The sequence below is a fragment of the Mus musculus genome, chromosome X (assembly GCF_000001635.26).
Source record: "Mus musculus strain C57BL/6J chromosome X, GRCm38.p6 C57BL/6J".
Taxonomy (NCBI): domain Eukaryota; kingdom Metazoa; phylum Chordata; class Mammalia; order Rodentia; family Muridae; genus Mus; species Mus musculus.
Genome location: NC_000086.7, coordinates 162,985,773 through 163,002,028, shown reverse-complemented (window position 1 = coordinate 163,002,028; position 16,256 = coordinate 162,985,773). Strand labels below are relative to the sequence as shown.

The following is a 16,256-nucleotide window of genomic DNA, read 5'->3' as shown; positions in this document are numbered from 1 at the left end:
GAAAGGAAGTTATGGTTTAACAGTAATGTGTTTGAGTGTCATGTTGACAAGGGGTAGAGTTGTGACAGCTAATCTTAGCTGTCAACCTGACACTCCTGGGAAGAGGGACTCTCAGTTGAAGAATTGCCTCCATCAGATTAACCTAGGTCTGTGGAGTATTTTCTTGACTGTTAACTGATGTTGCAGGGACAGGCTATTGTAGCCAGTATCATCCCTAGGCAGGTGGTCCTGGGCTAAATAAGAAAGCTACCTGGAAATGAGCCTGAAAACAAGCCAATTCACAGCATACCTCTGTGGTTTTACTTCAAGCTCCTGCCTTGGCTTCCCTTAATGGTGGATTATATCCGGTAGGATGAAATAAACTCTTTCCTTCCCATATTGTTTTGGTCATAGTGGTATATCACAACAGAAACACTAACTAGATCATGTTTTTCTTTTATCTCTTTGCTTCTTCTTTTCCAGAGTGAAGGACTGAACCAAGGGCCTCCTACCACCAAGCCAAATCCTCATCCGTTGCTTTTCTCTTATTAATCTTGTATCACAGGAATGTCAGCTGTGACCTTTATGATGAGCGAGGAAAAGGTCACACCTTTCCACCCCTACACCAGTCTCCAATAAGACTACTTACGGACACACAGAAACTCAAATGTCACATAATTACAGAATTATTTTCTCATGTCCTAAATATTCTTTTAAATTTTTTTAATCATTTGAAAATGTGGAAAAAGTATTAGTTCAATACACACACACACATACACACACACACACACACACACACACACATACACACACACACACATGAGCAGACTGGCGCTGACCCCTGGGCAAGATAAAAAGCTGAGACAAGCTAGGTCCTCAGGCCTACGATGTTCTTACAGGGCTGAATAAATGCGAAGACTGCTTGCTGCCTTATGTCTTGTCAGTAACAAATGTGTGCTTGTGGGCCTACGCTTTCAGAGTCTTCTAGCTCAGCTATAAATAATTTCTGTGCTACTTATTTATTTCACAGAACCCAGTCATGCCTCAAACTCACTACAAGCCCAGGCTTGCCTTTAAATCAAAGCAATCTTCCTGAATCAAAACTTTCCAAGTCCTGGGATTACAGTCAGGTATGAGCCAGCACACCAGGCTGCCCCCCGTGCTCCTCCTCAATAAGAGTCTAGTCCTTTGTGTTTTGTTTGTTTGTGTTAAGACAGGGTCTCATATAGCTTAGGCTGTCCACACTATGTAACCTTGAACTTGTGCTCTTCTGGCCAGGATTACTTTATAGGACTGTGCCACCATGCCCAGGTTACACTGTGCTGGGGACCAAACCTAGGGATTTGTGCATGGGATGCAACCATTCGACCAAATGAGCTACATCTCCAGACCCTTGTTTGGTCTTACAAAAAACTCTAAGTGCAGTGAATAGTGTCTGGAAAAATCAATGACTAGCCCAAGGTTGCACTTCAAGTACAAACAGTAAAACGAGTCAGGAGAGGATCTGGGCCCCTCATACACCAGACATCCACAATGACCACCAAGAACAAGGGAAAGAACAAGAAGAGAGACAGTGGACAATGAGCTGTGTGCTGTCTGCAGGGCATTTAGCTTAGAGCTGACACAGGACAGAGATAGAGGAAATGGCTAAGATGCCTACTACTTGTACAGCTGGCAGACTTGGGACAATGCAGCTATTGATGCTAAGGTCAAAGTAGCCGGTCCCAAAGGGATATGCAATGTGTTTCCCATACATTCTAAAGTTCTGTATGTGTTTCAAATGATTGAGGAATTAGGAGAGGGAACATGAACTAGGTCCCAGATTAGTCTGTGTTAGACAAAAAGGTGCTAGGTCATCATGGAGCTTTATAGAAACAAAAAACCCACTTACTTGTCAACTCAACAATTTCCATCCTCTTCCCATCTACATCCTCACCGACAAAACAAAGGTCTTTATTCTCAAATTGGTTGATCAGGTTAGGGTTCACCTGGAAATGCGAGAAATTCAAGTCTTTGAACTATAGAGCAATTAGAAATAATAATAAACAGCTTATAAAGAGGTCCTGCATCAGTTGGTGGATTTTTCCACTGTACTGATCCTCTACTTAATTTCTACATTCAACGTAATTTTAAACTCATGATGAACCTGAAGTATTAAAGTCTAATTCAAATAAAACGAACCTGGAAGACTCATGCGGGTAGGACTCAAACCAAAGGACTCTGGCAATGTAAGTACTCTGAATCAGCACTGTGAGAGCAGCTACGTATGGACATCCTGTATTTACTGCTTTCCCAATTTAAGCAGCCCTAACAATCTGGGGTGGCTAATCTTTGTCAGGTTGGCTCGATTTAGAATCATCTAGGAGACACACTTCTGGGAATGAAATGAGGGCACTTCCAAAGGGTTAACTGACTAAGGAGGGAAGATGTACCCTGATGTAAGCAACGCTACCCCATAGCTAGAGTTCTGGACTGAATAAAAAGGAAAAAAGGAAAAACATAAGTGAATACCAGTATTCCTCCTTCCATCCCTCCACTCTTCTTTCCTTTTTCTCTCCCTCCTTCCTAAGCCCTGAAAAAAAATGGTATAGCCTACTGAGGTGAGATCTCCTATTGAACCTGAAGTTGCCAAGCTTGCCCAGTGGATCCTGTCTTAGCCTTCTGGGTGCTGAGATTATAGGCAGACCATCACATTTGCCCAGCATTTATGTAGATGCTGGGAATCCAAATTCTAGTCCTCACATTTGTGGGAAAAGCACTTTACCCTCTGAGTCATCTCTCCAAGCCTCCAAATCACAAATTTAATTGAGAACTGACATTTTCTCTTATCTGTCCCATTTCAGAAACTGACTCCAATTGGTAAACCCACTGTGATTGTTTGAATAAGAGTAGCCTCATAGGCTCATTTGATGGCTAGTCTTAGTTATCAACTTGACTATATCTGGAACGAACTACAATCTAGAAATGGAGCACACACCTGTGATCCAGAACTTGAGGCTGGAAGACACAGGCTTTGGATCCATATCTTGATTTGAGATGACACAGGCTTTTGATCTAGATCTGGAGGCATAGTGGCCATGAAAAGCATAGACCCAGGTAAGGTAGTACACACCTTTAATCCCAGAAGACAGAGACAAGCAGATCTCTGAGTTCAAGGTCAGACTGAGATTGAGCAAGTTCCATGTAAAGAATAGTTTAGGTCCAGGTGTGGTGGTACATGCCTTTAATCTGGGCCAGACCTTCTGCTGGAGGCCTACTACATAAGAACAATGGAAGAGAAAAGGCTTGCTTCTCAGCCTGCTTGTACTTGCTTGCCAGCACATCTGTTGGAACCTACTTCCGGATTCCAGCTCATACAGAAGACCAGCTGAAACACCTAGCCTCATGGGGCCAAGCAACTACTCAATTCCTGAATATCCCAATCACAGTTGGCCATTGTTGGGTTAGTTGGACAGCAGACTATAAGTCATCCCAAATTTTTCCTTTAATATATAGAAACAGGTGGGGCGTGGTGGCCCACGCCTTTAATCCCAGCACTCGGGAGGCAGAGGCAGGCAGATTTCTGAGTTCGAGGCCAGCCTGGTCTACAAAGTGAGTTCCAGGACAGCCAGGGCTATACAGAGAAACCCTGTCTCAAAAAAAAAAAAAAAACTATATATATATATATAAACAGTTCATAAGTTCTGTGACTTTAAGAGAACCCTGATTAAGGTAGCTCAGATATTTGAATGCTTAGTCATTAAGGAATAGAACTATTTGAGAAGGATTAATAAGTGTGGCCTTATTGGAGGAAGTGTGTCATTGGTGGGTGGGCAGGCCAGCAGCTCTTTTTCTCAGCCTGAGTATCAGGATATAGCTTTCAGCTATTGCTCCAGATCTATGTGTGCAGTAATGCTCCCTGCTATGATGATGACGGACTAAAACCTCTTAAAACTTAGCAAGTCACCGATAAAGTGCTTTCTTTTCTAAGCTTTGGTCATGCTCTCTCTTCACAGCAATAGAACAGTGATTAAAGTACCCGTTCTTCTTGGCCGATATTGTGAAAACTCAGGTTTAAGACCTCCAACATTCAGCACAGCACTGGTGATGGTAAAAATTTCCCAGGCTGACAGATAATTAAAGTTGACCCAATTAGGGCTGGGGGTGTAAGTCAATTGGTAGACTGCTTGCCTACCCTGCATGAAACTAGTTCAATCTCCAGCACTACATAAAACTGGGCAAGGGAGCACGTGCCTGTTATCTGAGCGCTGAGGAAATAGAGGTTGGAGGATCGGGAATTTAAGGCATTCTCGGGTGTGTATGGAGTTCAAAACCAACTTGGAATACATGAAACTGTCTCAAAATATTTTTCAACTGGTGGCATAAGCCTTTAATCCCGGTATCTGGGAGTCAGGGGCAGGGAGATCTCTGTGAGTTTAAGGCCAGCCTAGTCTACATAGACATTCCAGGCCAGTCAGAGATACATAGTGAGATCCTGTCTCAGAAAAAACAAAACCAACAGACAAATTTTTTTAAAGTGACCTAATCAGACTGAAGAAAGATTCCATACTTCAGTTGCCACTGACAACCACCTCACAATGATGAGAGAGACCACTCTGGGCAAACCAGACACACAGAAAAGAAGGCTGAGAGAACCATGGAAACAACAAGAGTCCTCTTTGTACCATGTTTCAAGTCTACCTGTGATCTGAGCTAATAAATGTCCTTACTGTTCAAATTGGCTTGAATAAACAACCAGAAGAGATTCCTATCTCCAAACCCAAATACATCATGATTGACTAAGTAACCCCACCAGTGGCCATACACAGTTCTAAATGCCATGTCTGTTGCAATCTCAGCAGTTAACTCCTTTGAGTCATGGGACACTAAACCTCAAGCTCAATGTGAATTTCAGAAGAGGCTCCTGAAAGCTCTAATCCACCATACAAGATCCAGACACTCATTCCGGTGCCAGAAGCATTTGGCTCCTTCTTGGATGCTATCTATCTTTCTCAAAGCTGAGAAACAAGCGGCAGGGGTTAAGGAGGAACGATGAGCTTGCTTTGGTTTAGGGGAGTCTTTCTGCCATGCCTGTCCAGATGCAGTCAGGTTCTGTGATACTCTGCCATCATCTACTCTTTCATCACAGTAGCTTCCTTTGATGATTTTGCCTGTGTGTTAGGGACATTTTAGCAGCCTTCCTTACAGATATTATGAGCTGGGCACTTTCCCCAAAGGGCCCACTTACAACTGCTGGGATTCATTGCACCAGGTATCCACATCCCTCAGTAATTCAGATGAAAGGCGTACCTCATAGCGATGTCGGTGTCTTTCTTCTATGTAAGGAACGTCACCATAAAGCTTCTCTGTGAAGACATAAGAAGAGAATTAGCACTGAGTGATAAACCTCAGAAGCACAGCCACGGCAAGAATGTAGAGAAAACCTCTGAGATCTCTAACAGAGGCATAGAAAGGACCAGACTCTGAGGACAATCTAGATTTTCTTGTCTTCTGGTAGAAAACCCTGTAGCAATTCTCTAGTCCCAGCCTCCTCAGTACTGAGATTATAAGAACGCACCACCATGCCCAGCTCTTTACACAGTGCTGAGGCTCTGAACTCTGACAAGTGCTGTACCCACTGAGCCATCTCCCCAGCGTGTACACCCGACTTTTATGGGGTGCTGGGGAATCAAACCCAGGGCTTTGTGCATACAAAAGAAGCACTATGCCAACTGAGTCATGTCCCCAGAGCCACCTCCATATTTTCCTACCCTACTGCTCACATTTCTGCATATTCTTCCCTAAAAATATACTTTGACCCTAAGATGTGACTTCTAAACAATGAGTGTAGCTCACTGGTAGAATGTTTGGGTAGGAGAATGCTAGCCTAGCATGTACAAGATCCTGAGTTTGGGCTGGGGAGATGGCTCAGCACATGCAATCATCTACATCAAAAGCCTAGCAACCCAAGTTCAGTTCCCAGAACCCATGTGAAAAACCGAGTGTGGTGCATATCTGTAAGCCATCATTTCTACAGCAAGGCTGAGGGTGGAAACACGAGAAGTAACTGGAAGCTTTCCAGTCAGCTAGCCTCAAGTACACAGCACAATGAAGGAAACAAGATAGGCCTGCCTCAACGAAGCCAAAGGCCAGAGTGGACTCAGACATTCTCTGACATCCATACATGCTCTTTGTCACATATCTGCACACACACACATACACATACAATCATATATAAACACACACATGCTATGGCACATATGTACCTACATATACAAACATACACACACACACACAATCATATATAAATACACATATGCTATGGCACATATATATGTACCTACGTACACAAACATAATCATATATACTCATATAATCATATATAAACACTGTTACACATGCTATGGCACATATGTACCAACATATCCAGACAATCATATATAAACATACACATGCTATGACACATATATATGTACCTATATAGACAAACATACACCACGCACATATGTACTCATATCCCACAACCCTCAGAGATTCTAGTACTGCCAGAGGTTTGAGGTGGGGCTCAAGCCTCTTGAAATGAAGATGAAGATTTGACCTCATAGATGTTCACTGCTGCGTTAACAGACAACAGCTGGAAACAAGCTGAGCATCAGGATGAGAAGAGCGGGGGAGTAAATAAGAGCACCTCGTTCCCCTGTGCTTCTTACCCAGGAGCAGGTAGCTGCAAATCAAGCAAGGAAGCCCTTAGCCAGCCATGTAGCTTTACCACTGCAGCTCAGAGCAGTGCCTTCAGCAACACCCTGGGCACAGTAACTACAAGATGGATGCTCAGTGACCACAGGAGCATATGGACAGAGTCAGCTCCATCAGCTAACTCCACTCAATGAGGTCACAATAGTGGGACACACTAAGAAGACAGTGACTATCCCCACAGCAGCAGCCCTCGTGGTGCAGACCCCAGCATGCATGCAAGGGACAAAAAGTGCTACAGTTACTGTCAAAACCTACAGAATCCAGAGCCAGGCTCCACTCAGTAGACAGGGTGGCTACTGAATTCTCAAAGACATCATGAAGCTGGAATAGGAAGTCTCAACTGAGAACAACCAGATTAATGCTTTGTGACTTCATTTGAGCTTTTGACTGAGAACAATTATATGCCCATTACATGCCTCTGTGTGCATGATGACCACAGTTACACTTCTATCTGTAACTCTTTCCATACAGACAGTGTGGCGATGAAATGAATAATAGTGAATAGTTCAGATGTTTTTAGAGAAGTGGGGAGAGTTGGGGCAAAAACATCTTCAAGAGAGCTCCATCTGAGGTTACTGCCAAAGGGTGGGGTCATTCGGGATCACCTTTGTACTAATTCATAAAAACCAAAGACAAATGGGGAACAGCACAGTGATACACAGCTGGAAAGCATGAAGGCATTAGATCAACCTTTGTAAAGTTCAGAGACCGTGTGGTTTATGATCTGTTATCTAGCCTAGGCTGACTGTATCTATTTCACAGGTGAGAGAAAGGGGGAGAGGAGAGAGATACACTGAAGCCAGACTGAATGACTTCAAATTCCTCTACACCATTTAAGAGATATGAGCTTTCAGTGCCTCAGTTTTCCCTATCTGCGAAATGGGAATTATGATAATCTTACTTCATAGGGTCATTATGAGGATTAAATAAGTTGAGGTATTAGAACAGTAAGGAAATCAAATATATAACTGTTATTGTTATTTCTAGTTAATGAAATAGAGACAGAAAGAAAGGATATAGATTGAAAGTTCTATGTGGCAGAAGACAAATATGGGACCTGTCTGATTCTTAAGACGAACACTTAGAGCACAGCAAGTAGTAATAGGTTTGTGCTGAATAAATGAGACATGCATATATAATGTGTATTGTGTATGATGAGACATTTCTGGGAATTTTGGTATTGGTTTACTTATTTATTGGTACTGAAGATTAAACCCAGGCCCTTACATACACTACGGAAGTGCTCTATCATTGACAGCTACACTGTCAGTCTTACCTTTATATAAATGTCTTCATTTTGAGACAAAATTCCCTAGACTGGCCTTAAACTTGCTTTGTAGCCCATGCAGGCTTTGAAACCAAAGATTCAAAGATTCTCTTGCCTCAACTTCTGGAGTAGCTGGGATTACTGGTCTGAGCCACCACATCCCACTGTTTGGAATTTTTATTTGATGCATTTAAAAATCGTTCTTGACTGCTTACAAACCTACTAGAAATCAATTCAGAAAAGGCAACCCATGTGATACTGTTATAGTTCTGGACTAAGGATAAACTTAGTGAGGCTTAGAGGGGCTAGTGAGGTGGCTTGGCAGTTAAGAGCACTCATACACATAAAATTAAAATTTAAAACAATGAATACCAGAAATCATACTCATAGTCTCACTGTGTGAGCTGAACAAGGACGACAAGAATGAACATGTCAGATTGAAAGGGGAAAAGAGCATGAAGCCTCAACCCTATAAAGAACCATAGACAACTGAGGACCGTTGGGAGTGGGAAGAGCTGAGCAATTGCTTGTCTGGTGTTAGGCAGCCCTGAAAACATATATACAAGGAACATTATACACATTCAACAGGTTATATGTATTATCCTGTCATCGAAAATCCACTTGCTTTCCCAACATTTTGTTTCTCCCTGCCCACTCCAGCTCCCAGCCTTAGCATCTTGGTCTCCAATAAACCTTTCTTTCTACCCACGAAATGATCCAGTTCAGTAGTTTTACTGTGCCATCACTGATACTTGCAAGGCAAGCACTTTACCAAATGAGATATTTCTCAAGCCCTCTAGCCAATATTGATTTAGCACTTACAGACAAAGACACCTCCTCCTCCTCCTCCTCCTCCTCCTCCTCCTCCTTCTTCCTCTTCCCTTTCCCCTTTCCCTTTTCCTTCTTCCTCCTTCTCCTCTTCCTCTTCCTCTTCTTGTTCAAGATAGAGGACACAGAGCCTTGTTTCAAGGCTATTCAAAGCAAAGGGGGCTCTGGATTTTCCTCTCTACAATTCAGCCATTCCACATCACAATGGAGGTTCAGAGTTGGCTCAGTGGCTTTCTAACAAGTGACCTGGATGACAAAGATTCCGTTCTATGTATAATGGTCATTGGGTCCGAGGGTGTGACAAGAATAACTGAAATGCTGCACATAGTGTCTTCACTCCTGACACTGTACCCAGTCAGGAGCTAAGTAATGATAGCATATGCCTAGAACCCCAGCTCCTTGAAGGTGAAGGCAGGATGGAGAATTCCAGACAAACCTTGGCTACATACTGAAAGACAGCCTCAAAAACCCAACGACTGGGGTGTACCTCAGAAAGAACACTTGTCTCGTACACACAAGGTTCTCTACCTCCAACTCCACAAAGAAAGAAAAGTAAAGTATAGAATCAGGGCCTGCTTCCAGCTTTCTCCTTTCCTTGCGACTTTTGGGCTTTAATGTCATTTCCATTTTTATGAAACAACTCAGTAATTTTCAATATTTAAGTAGCTTCCCTTTCCCTAACTTTATATGTTTGCAGTCATATTTTATGTCAATTTTACTCATCTTTTAAATTCTATTTTATGTGTACTGGTGGTTTGCCTTTAAACGGCAGGCATTTAAGTGCATACCATATGAGTGCCTGAGGCCAATGGATAGCAGAACAACATCTGAGTCCCTGGAACTAGAGTTACAGGTGGTTGTGAGCCACCTTGTGGGTGCTTGGCAATCTAACCCATGTTCTCTGGGAAAGCAGCCAGTGTTCTTAACCACCCAGCCATCTCTCCAGCTTAGTATGACTCGTTTTCAAGGTTCAACCATCACAATTTAAATGTCATCCCTGCTTTTAACCCTACATTGCAGTGCTTTGTTCTCTGTCATAGATTTTGCTTGTTGGGTGCTGAGGCTAGGGTCGTGTGCATGTTAGGCAAGCACTCTACAACCTCACCCCAGCCTCTTTATCTAAGATAAAGAAGGCAGGAGTAGAGGGAAGAAAGAGAACCTGTAAGCCACAAAGGTAATGTGATTCCCTTCTCCTCGAGCCAGTCTCATTCCTACCCCACCCGTGTGCTGAGCTTCACCAGGCTCTCATACGTGATTGGCAAGCACGCCACCAAGGAGCCACACCCCCTAGTGCAGCTGATTCCCATTCTTTATTGTTGTTTTCCTTTGTTCTCAAGACAGGGTCTTAACTGTAGCCGTGGTAGGCCTGAAATTTGTGGTGGTTCTTCTGTGTGTGACTCCTAAGTGCCAACAACACAGTCATGCGCCACCCAGGATCTATTTGTAGTTGTGGGTTTCTTGTTTTCTTGAAACCAGGTCTCAGGCAGCCCAGGCTCAACTCAAACCCACCATGGAGCTGAGAATAACCTCGAAGTCCTGACTTTCTTGCTTCTAACTCCTGAAAGCTGAGATCTCAAGACATGTAGTACCCCCATGGCTGCTTTGGTTGCTGCTGGGGATCACGCCCAGAAACTCATGAATTCCTGGCAAGCACTCAACAAACTGAGCCACCACATTCCTAGCCCCTGACTACCGATCTTTTGAGTTTTGTTTTGTTTTTTTGAATTTATTTCTTGAGACAGAATCTCATTATTTATTTCTGACTAGCTTGGAACTTGCTATGTAGACCAGGCTGGTCTTAAACTCACAGAGCTCCAATACTACCTCTGCCTGCCAAGTGCTGGCATCCAAGGCATGTGCCACCATGCCCAGATGACCCCCGGTCTTACCAACAGGTCACAGATTGAAGTTTGGGGTAATCTGTGACAGGCTCACAGATGAATACAGTAAATGCTACCTGCTGACTATCCCAACAGCCCCACTAGAGCAATACCTTGTATGTGCTAGACAGCAGCCTAGGGACTTCCACATGGAATCCAGCTCGCTCTCAGAAGAACCCTATGAGGCCTTCTTCTTATTCAGTGATTCCAAGGCAGAAGCTGTAGCCACAAGTAAGTACGCGGCTCCAGTGCTGGAGATCTGAGGCACGAGGGGCTTTTGGAAAACAGTGAGTGTCTCAGAGCCACTACCCTAGTCAGGGGTCAGGAAAGAGCCAGTCTGATAAGAAGGGCATGACATCCTACCCTTTAAGGATGAAGGGGGTACTCATGAGCCTCCATATTCACAAGCACACTTCAGCAAAGGGTTTCCCAGCAAACAACAGCAAAAAGCTAGGACGAGAGCCCCCCAAATCCCTCACCTACCTTCCACGCCCAGTAATATGGACCCTGGCAGGGGCTATGGGAAGGCTGGCAGCAGTGTGGTACCCCTTAAGGACCCCACCGTTTTCCTCTTGAACAGGTCTCTGTATGGTTACAAAGTGCTGTGGTATAGACATAAGACTCCTTAGTAAATCACCTCATTAACCCAGGCAAGGGTATTTGTAGTTCTATTTGCTTGTTTGTTTTGAACTTCCTAATAATCTAATCGCATTAGAAAGAGGAGGCAGTTTCGCTGTATCAGGCTTAGACAAGAAAAAAAATAAAACAACAGTCACTTTTCTAGCCCCTAAAATTGTGTTCTCCCACATCCCCGTTTCTTTCAGTTCTCAGACTTAACCACTTCACAGGGCCAGGGCCAGGGCCAGGGCTTCTACCTCAACTCAGTATTCACTCAGTGTCCTCCTAATTGGCCTCCCAGCTCTGTTCTTTCAGGGACAAACCACACCTCCTTCTCTTACAACAAATAGAACCAACCACTCGAGTCAAGCTCTCCTCATTTGTTTGGTTGGTTGGTTAGTTGGTTAGTTTGTTTTGTTTTTTCAAGACAGGGTTTCTCTGTGTAGCCCTGCCTGTCCTGGAACTCACTCTGTAGACCAGGCTGACACAGAACTCAGAGATCCACCAGCTGACTTGAGTGCTGGACTTAAAGTTGTACAAGGCAAGCTCTTTTTCTTACTGAGAAAAAGCAGGCAAGATCCCTGAAAGGATTGAAGCTTTCTTTCTCTCTCTCTCTCTTTTAATACTGAGTATTATTTAACATATACATAAACATCTGTTAAGTGTGTGCATGGTATACATACATCTTCATATGGGTATATGCATGTGTGCATTTCACATGAGTGGAGGCCAGCAGTCCTTGTCTGGTGTCTTTCTCAATCACTCTCTACCTTACTTTTTGGGACAGGGTCTCTCACTGGCCCTAAAACTCACTGATTTGGATAGGCCGGGTGGCCATGAGCTCTGGGGATCTGCCTGTCTCCTCCCAGCCCCTCCCGTGCCCCACTGCTGGGGTGACAGATGTATACCACCTCACCTAACTTTCACATGACTCCTGGGGATCTGAACTTGGGCCTTCATGCTTACCCAGCAGTTACTTTAGTGATGGAACCATCTCCCTAGCCCCTGAAGTCTTCTCTTAAGATGTTACACTTGGGGACCAGAGATGACTCAGCAGTTAGGAGCACTGGCTGCTCTTCCAGAGGATCCCTGTTTGATTCCAAGTGGCCACACAGTGGCTCAAAACTGTCTGTAACTCCAGTTCCAGGGGACCAGATGCCCTTTTCAGACAACAGACAGAATACACACACACACACTCATACACAGAGTGAAGAAATGAAACGAAAAGAAAAAAGAAAAGCATCATTTTCACTTTAGCCACACACCTTAGGCTTGTCGCCTACATCCTAAATTCAGTTGTCCTGCTGGCAACAAAGGTATTAGACTGAGCAGTATTCAATCTTGTTAACTGGACAATCCAGACGCACGTCTGCTCCAGGAACTGACACTTAGTTTGAAAACCACACTCAACACAGACTAAGATTTGCTTCCCTTCCTGGGCGCCTTGATATATGTGTGAGACTTGACTATAACTAATTAAGACCTAAGGTCTGTGACACTATCAAACAAGTTGTCACCCATTCCCTACCTGAGCTCTGTCTGAACTTTGTGTCAATTCTCTGTGCTTTTAGCACGTCACCGTTTGTGTTCCGTGAAGACCCATAGGCAAAGCGTCAGCAGCATACCCACATCTCTCTCACCTCATCTGCCCCATCTCAAGCTGTACTGCCTTCTGAATTTGTCCTTCAACACACAACATTTTACTTTTATCTTTTTAATTCATTTATTGTGTGTGGGGTGGCATTCGTGTGCCACGGTGCACATGTGGAGATCAAAGGACAACTTACAGGAAGGAGTCTGTTCTTTCCTTCGACCCACCCCATAGCTTCTGGGGACTGAACTCAGGTCATCGGGCTTGGTGGCAAGTACTTTTACCTGCCGAGCCATCTCACCAGCCCAAAGGGATTGCCTTTCATACTGACCGACCCTGGGCTGTTTCTCACTGACTTCAATTAACTAACAATGCCATTCCAAGGACAAAAATCACATTAGCTAACTTCCGATATAAAATGTACTTTTATAATTGACGTATAACAGCATGCAATAAAGTACATAAACCTGAAAAGAGAGTTCTGGGTGACCCTGGTATCTGTACAATGTGTGCTTTGAGAATTATATTTTGGGGCCGGGAGTTGGCTTACCAAACAAAGTGCTTGCAGTACAAGTGTAAGAACCTATCTAAGTTTGCCTCCCCTGAACTCACAGAAAGCCGGTTGTGGTGGCACCCATCTATAATCCTATGAGGAGATGGGAGGTAGAGACAAGAGGACTATGACGCAGTTCTAGGAACACTAGCCTGAAGTACTCTCACAAGTGAACACACACACACATACAATATTTTTAAATTACATTTTTGAAGTCAGGCCTCCTTGTGGCATAGGACTGTAAATCCAGCTACTCCAGAAACTGAGACAGGAAGATTATGGAATGACTTGAAAGGCACTCTGGGTAACTTAATGAGACCCCCCCCCCATCTCAAAATAAAAACTATTTAAAAAGTCACGTTTTGGAGTATAACCACCCAGGCGCCTTTTTGCCTTTTAGACTGCCATTTCCTCAACCAAAAGCTAGAGATGCCAAATTAAGACAAATGGCTTGGTCTTTCCTCTCTGACACTTTAGAGAAAGTGAGGAAATGCCATCTTTTTTTTTTCTGTCCCTCCCACGTGCTGCTTCTTGTTCAGACCACAATTCAGCCAAGCTCCTGCTCAGCCCATCATCAGCAATGATGCCCCCATCTTTGTTCCGTTTCTATATTTCAAATGGTTAGAAAAGATTTCAAAAGAAACAGAAGACAACCCTTCAGTGTTCATTAATAAAGTTATATAGCCTACCTGTACAGCATGGTGGCTAGTCTTCTTTTAAAAAATATTTACTGTAGTTATTGTTATGTTTAATTACCTATATATCTGTGTGTAGGTATGTGTACATGAGTACACGTGTACATCAATACTTGGTACCTGGAGAGACCATAGGTGTCAGATCTCCTGGAGCTGGTGTTACAATTATGATCTGCCTGATATGGGTGCTTCGAGTCAAACCAAGGTCGTCCAGAAGGGTAGAATGTGCTCTGAAGCCCTAAGCCATCTCCCCAGGCCCGATGGCTGGCCCTTTATTGGAAAAGTGTATCAACCACTGTTTTAGAGCATCTGGGGGATAGACGTGGGGTCAGGACGATTTCTCCCCGCTAACAAGACCTGAGACCTAAGCAGCCTCTACTCAAGTCAACCAACAGTTGGAGGGCATAGAACGGGGGCTGTGTAGCAATGGAAGAATGCAAAGTCAAAGGCAGCAATGAAAAGTAACTACTCAAGAACACAGCAAGCAAACTAAGAATGTGAGGAGACAGCCAAGAATGTGAGACGGCAGCAGATAATTACAGTCTGAACTCACTCACCCTCCTTTCAAACAATCTAGCAGAATTACCAGCCATAAACTGTTCATAGCCTTGAACCTAATAACCCAAGTCCTGGAAAGCTGTTCTGAGGAAACATTCAATGGAACAAAAAGCCTGTGTGGAGATCTCCCAATCAGCATTTTCCTTATAAAATGCTGGAACCAATCTCAAATGGTTATCAGTAGAAAATTAATCAGCACATTACGGCTCCTTAACTCAAACACTATCTGGCCGGGGGCGGGTACACTGGTAAACACCTGGAGTCCTCAGCACTCGGAAGACCAAGGCAAGAAGACTACTTGAGCCCAAGAGTTCAACGCAAACCTGAGTAACAAGACCTGACGGGTTGGGGGAGCGAAGGAGGATGGAGACGGGGACAGTGACAAGCAATCTGATAATCTCATTTTTGACAAAAGTAGAGGTGTTCAGGTCTTTGTCTATATAGTGAGTTCCAGGTCAGTGTAAACTACATACATGAGACCCTGGCTCAAAATTACAGCAACAACTGCGTGTGTGTGTGTGTGTGTGTGTGTGTGTGTGTGTGTGTGTGTGTGTATACTATGGCTGCTGAGAAAGGGTGGATAAGATTTCTCTCGGGACAAGCTCTTTGACAGGTTGTCCACTCCCAAGAGGTCAGGCTTAAACACATGTACATACAAGTAAACACTAAATGGACTCAACACACAATAATATTCAAAAGAAGAGTTATGAATTTGAGAAGGAGATGCACGGGTACACAGGAGGAGTTGGATTGAGGAGAGAGGTAAAGTGATGTAAATCTCAAAAAAATGAAAAAATTAAAAATTACACACACACACTAAATTCCCAAAAAATAAAATAGGCACAAAATCCAAACACATGATGAAGTTATGCCACAATAAAATATAAATGTTAAGTGTAATAAAGTTCAGAGAAGACCACAGATAATCAAACTTACAGAGTTATAAACATTTTAGAAAAACATCTCGTGTTTTAATGACCTTTAAGGCAGCTTTGACAATTACACACACAACACACACACATACACATGCTATCGTCCCGCCCTACTTTGAGACAGGCAGGCCTCAAATTTGCTACTCAGCAGAATATGTCCTTGAATTTTTTGCAGGGTCAGGGTGGAGGGGAGAGTGAGTGGAAAGAGAGGTTCAAGACAGGGTTTCTCTGCCTCGACTGTCCTAGAACTCACTCTGTAGACCAGGCTGATCTCAAACTCATGGAGATCCGACTGTCTCTGCCTCCCAAGTGCCGGGATTAAAGGCATTGCCACCATGTCCTCTTGCCTTTCTCCTCAGTGCTGGGATTACAGGTATGCACACCAGGAGGCCCCTGCTCACTCAATGCAGGAGATGGAACCCAAGGCTTCATGCATGACAGGCAGGCATTCTGTCAGGTGAGCTACATTCTCATCTCTGAAAGCCCTTGAGACCAAACCAAACCAAACCCAACCCAACCCAATGTCAGAGGACATAGGGCAGAAAGAAGCTTCAATGATTCCATTTCTTACAAACCAAGTAAATGATGCCTCCCGGTACCTTTGTCCAAATCAATTTCTC

General features: G+C 43.8%; 1 protein-coding gene across 11 annotated transcripts in view; it reads right to left on the bottom strand.

The window, feature by feature from the left end:
- Positions 1-16,256, bottom strand: part of Ctps2 (cytidine 5'-triphosphate synthase 2) — a 133,274-nt gene that overhangs the window by 32,513 nt on the left and 84,505 nt on the right. For 10 of the 11 annotated variants that reach the window (NR_033143.1, NM_001358398.1, XM_006528912.2 and 7 more), the window contains 2 exons: positions 5,269-5,324; positions 1,871-1,967 (listed from right to left, as the gene is read on the bottom strand). The exons of the other annotated variant lie outside the window; for it this stretch is intronic. Coding sequence is in view for 9 of the 10 variants with exons in the window: in NM_001358398.1 (NP_001345327.1) it covers positions 1,871-1,967; positions 5,269-5,324 (153 nt within the window). In the remaining variant the exon portion in view is untranslated. The remainder of the gene's footprint in view (positions 1-1,870; positions 1,968-5,268; positions 5,325-16,256) is intronic. 11 annotated transcript variants of the gene reach the window in all.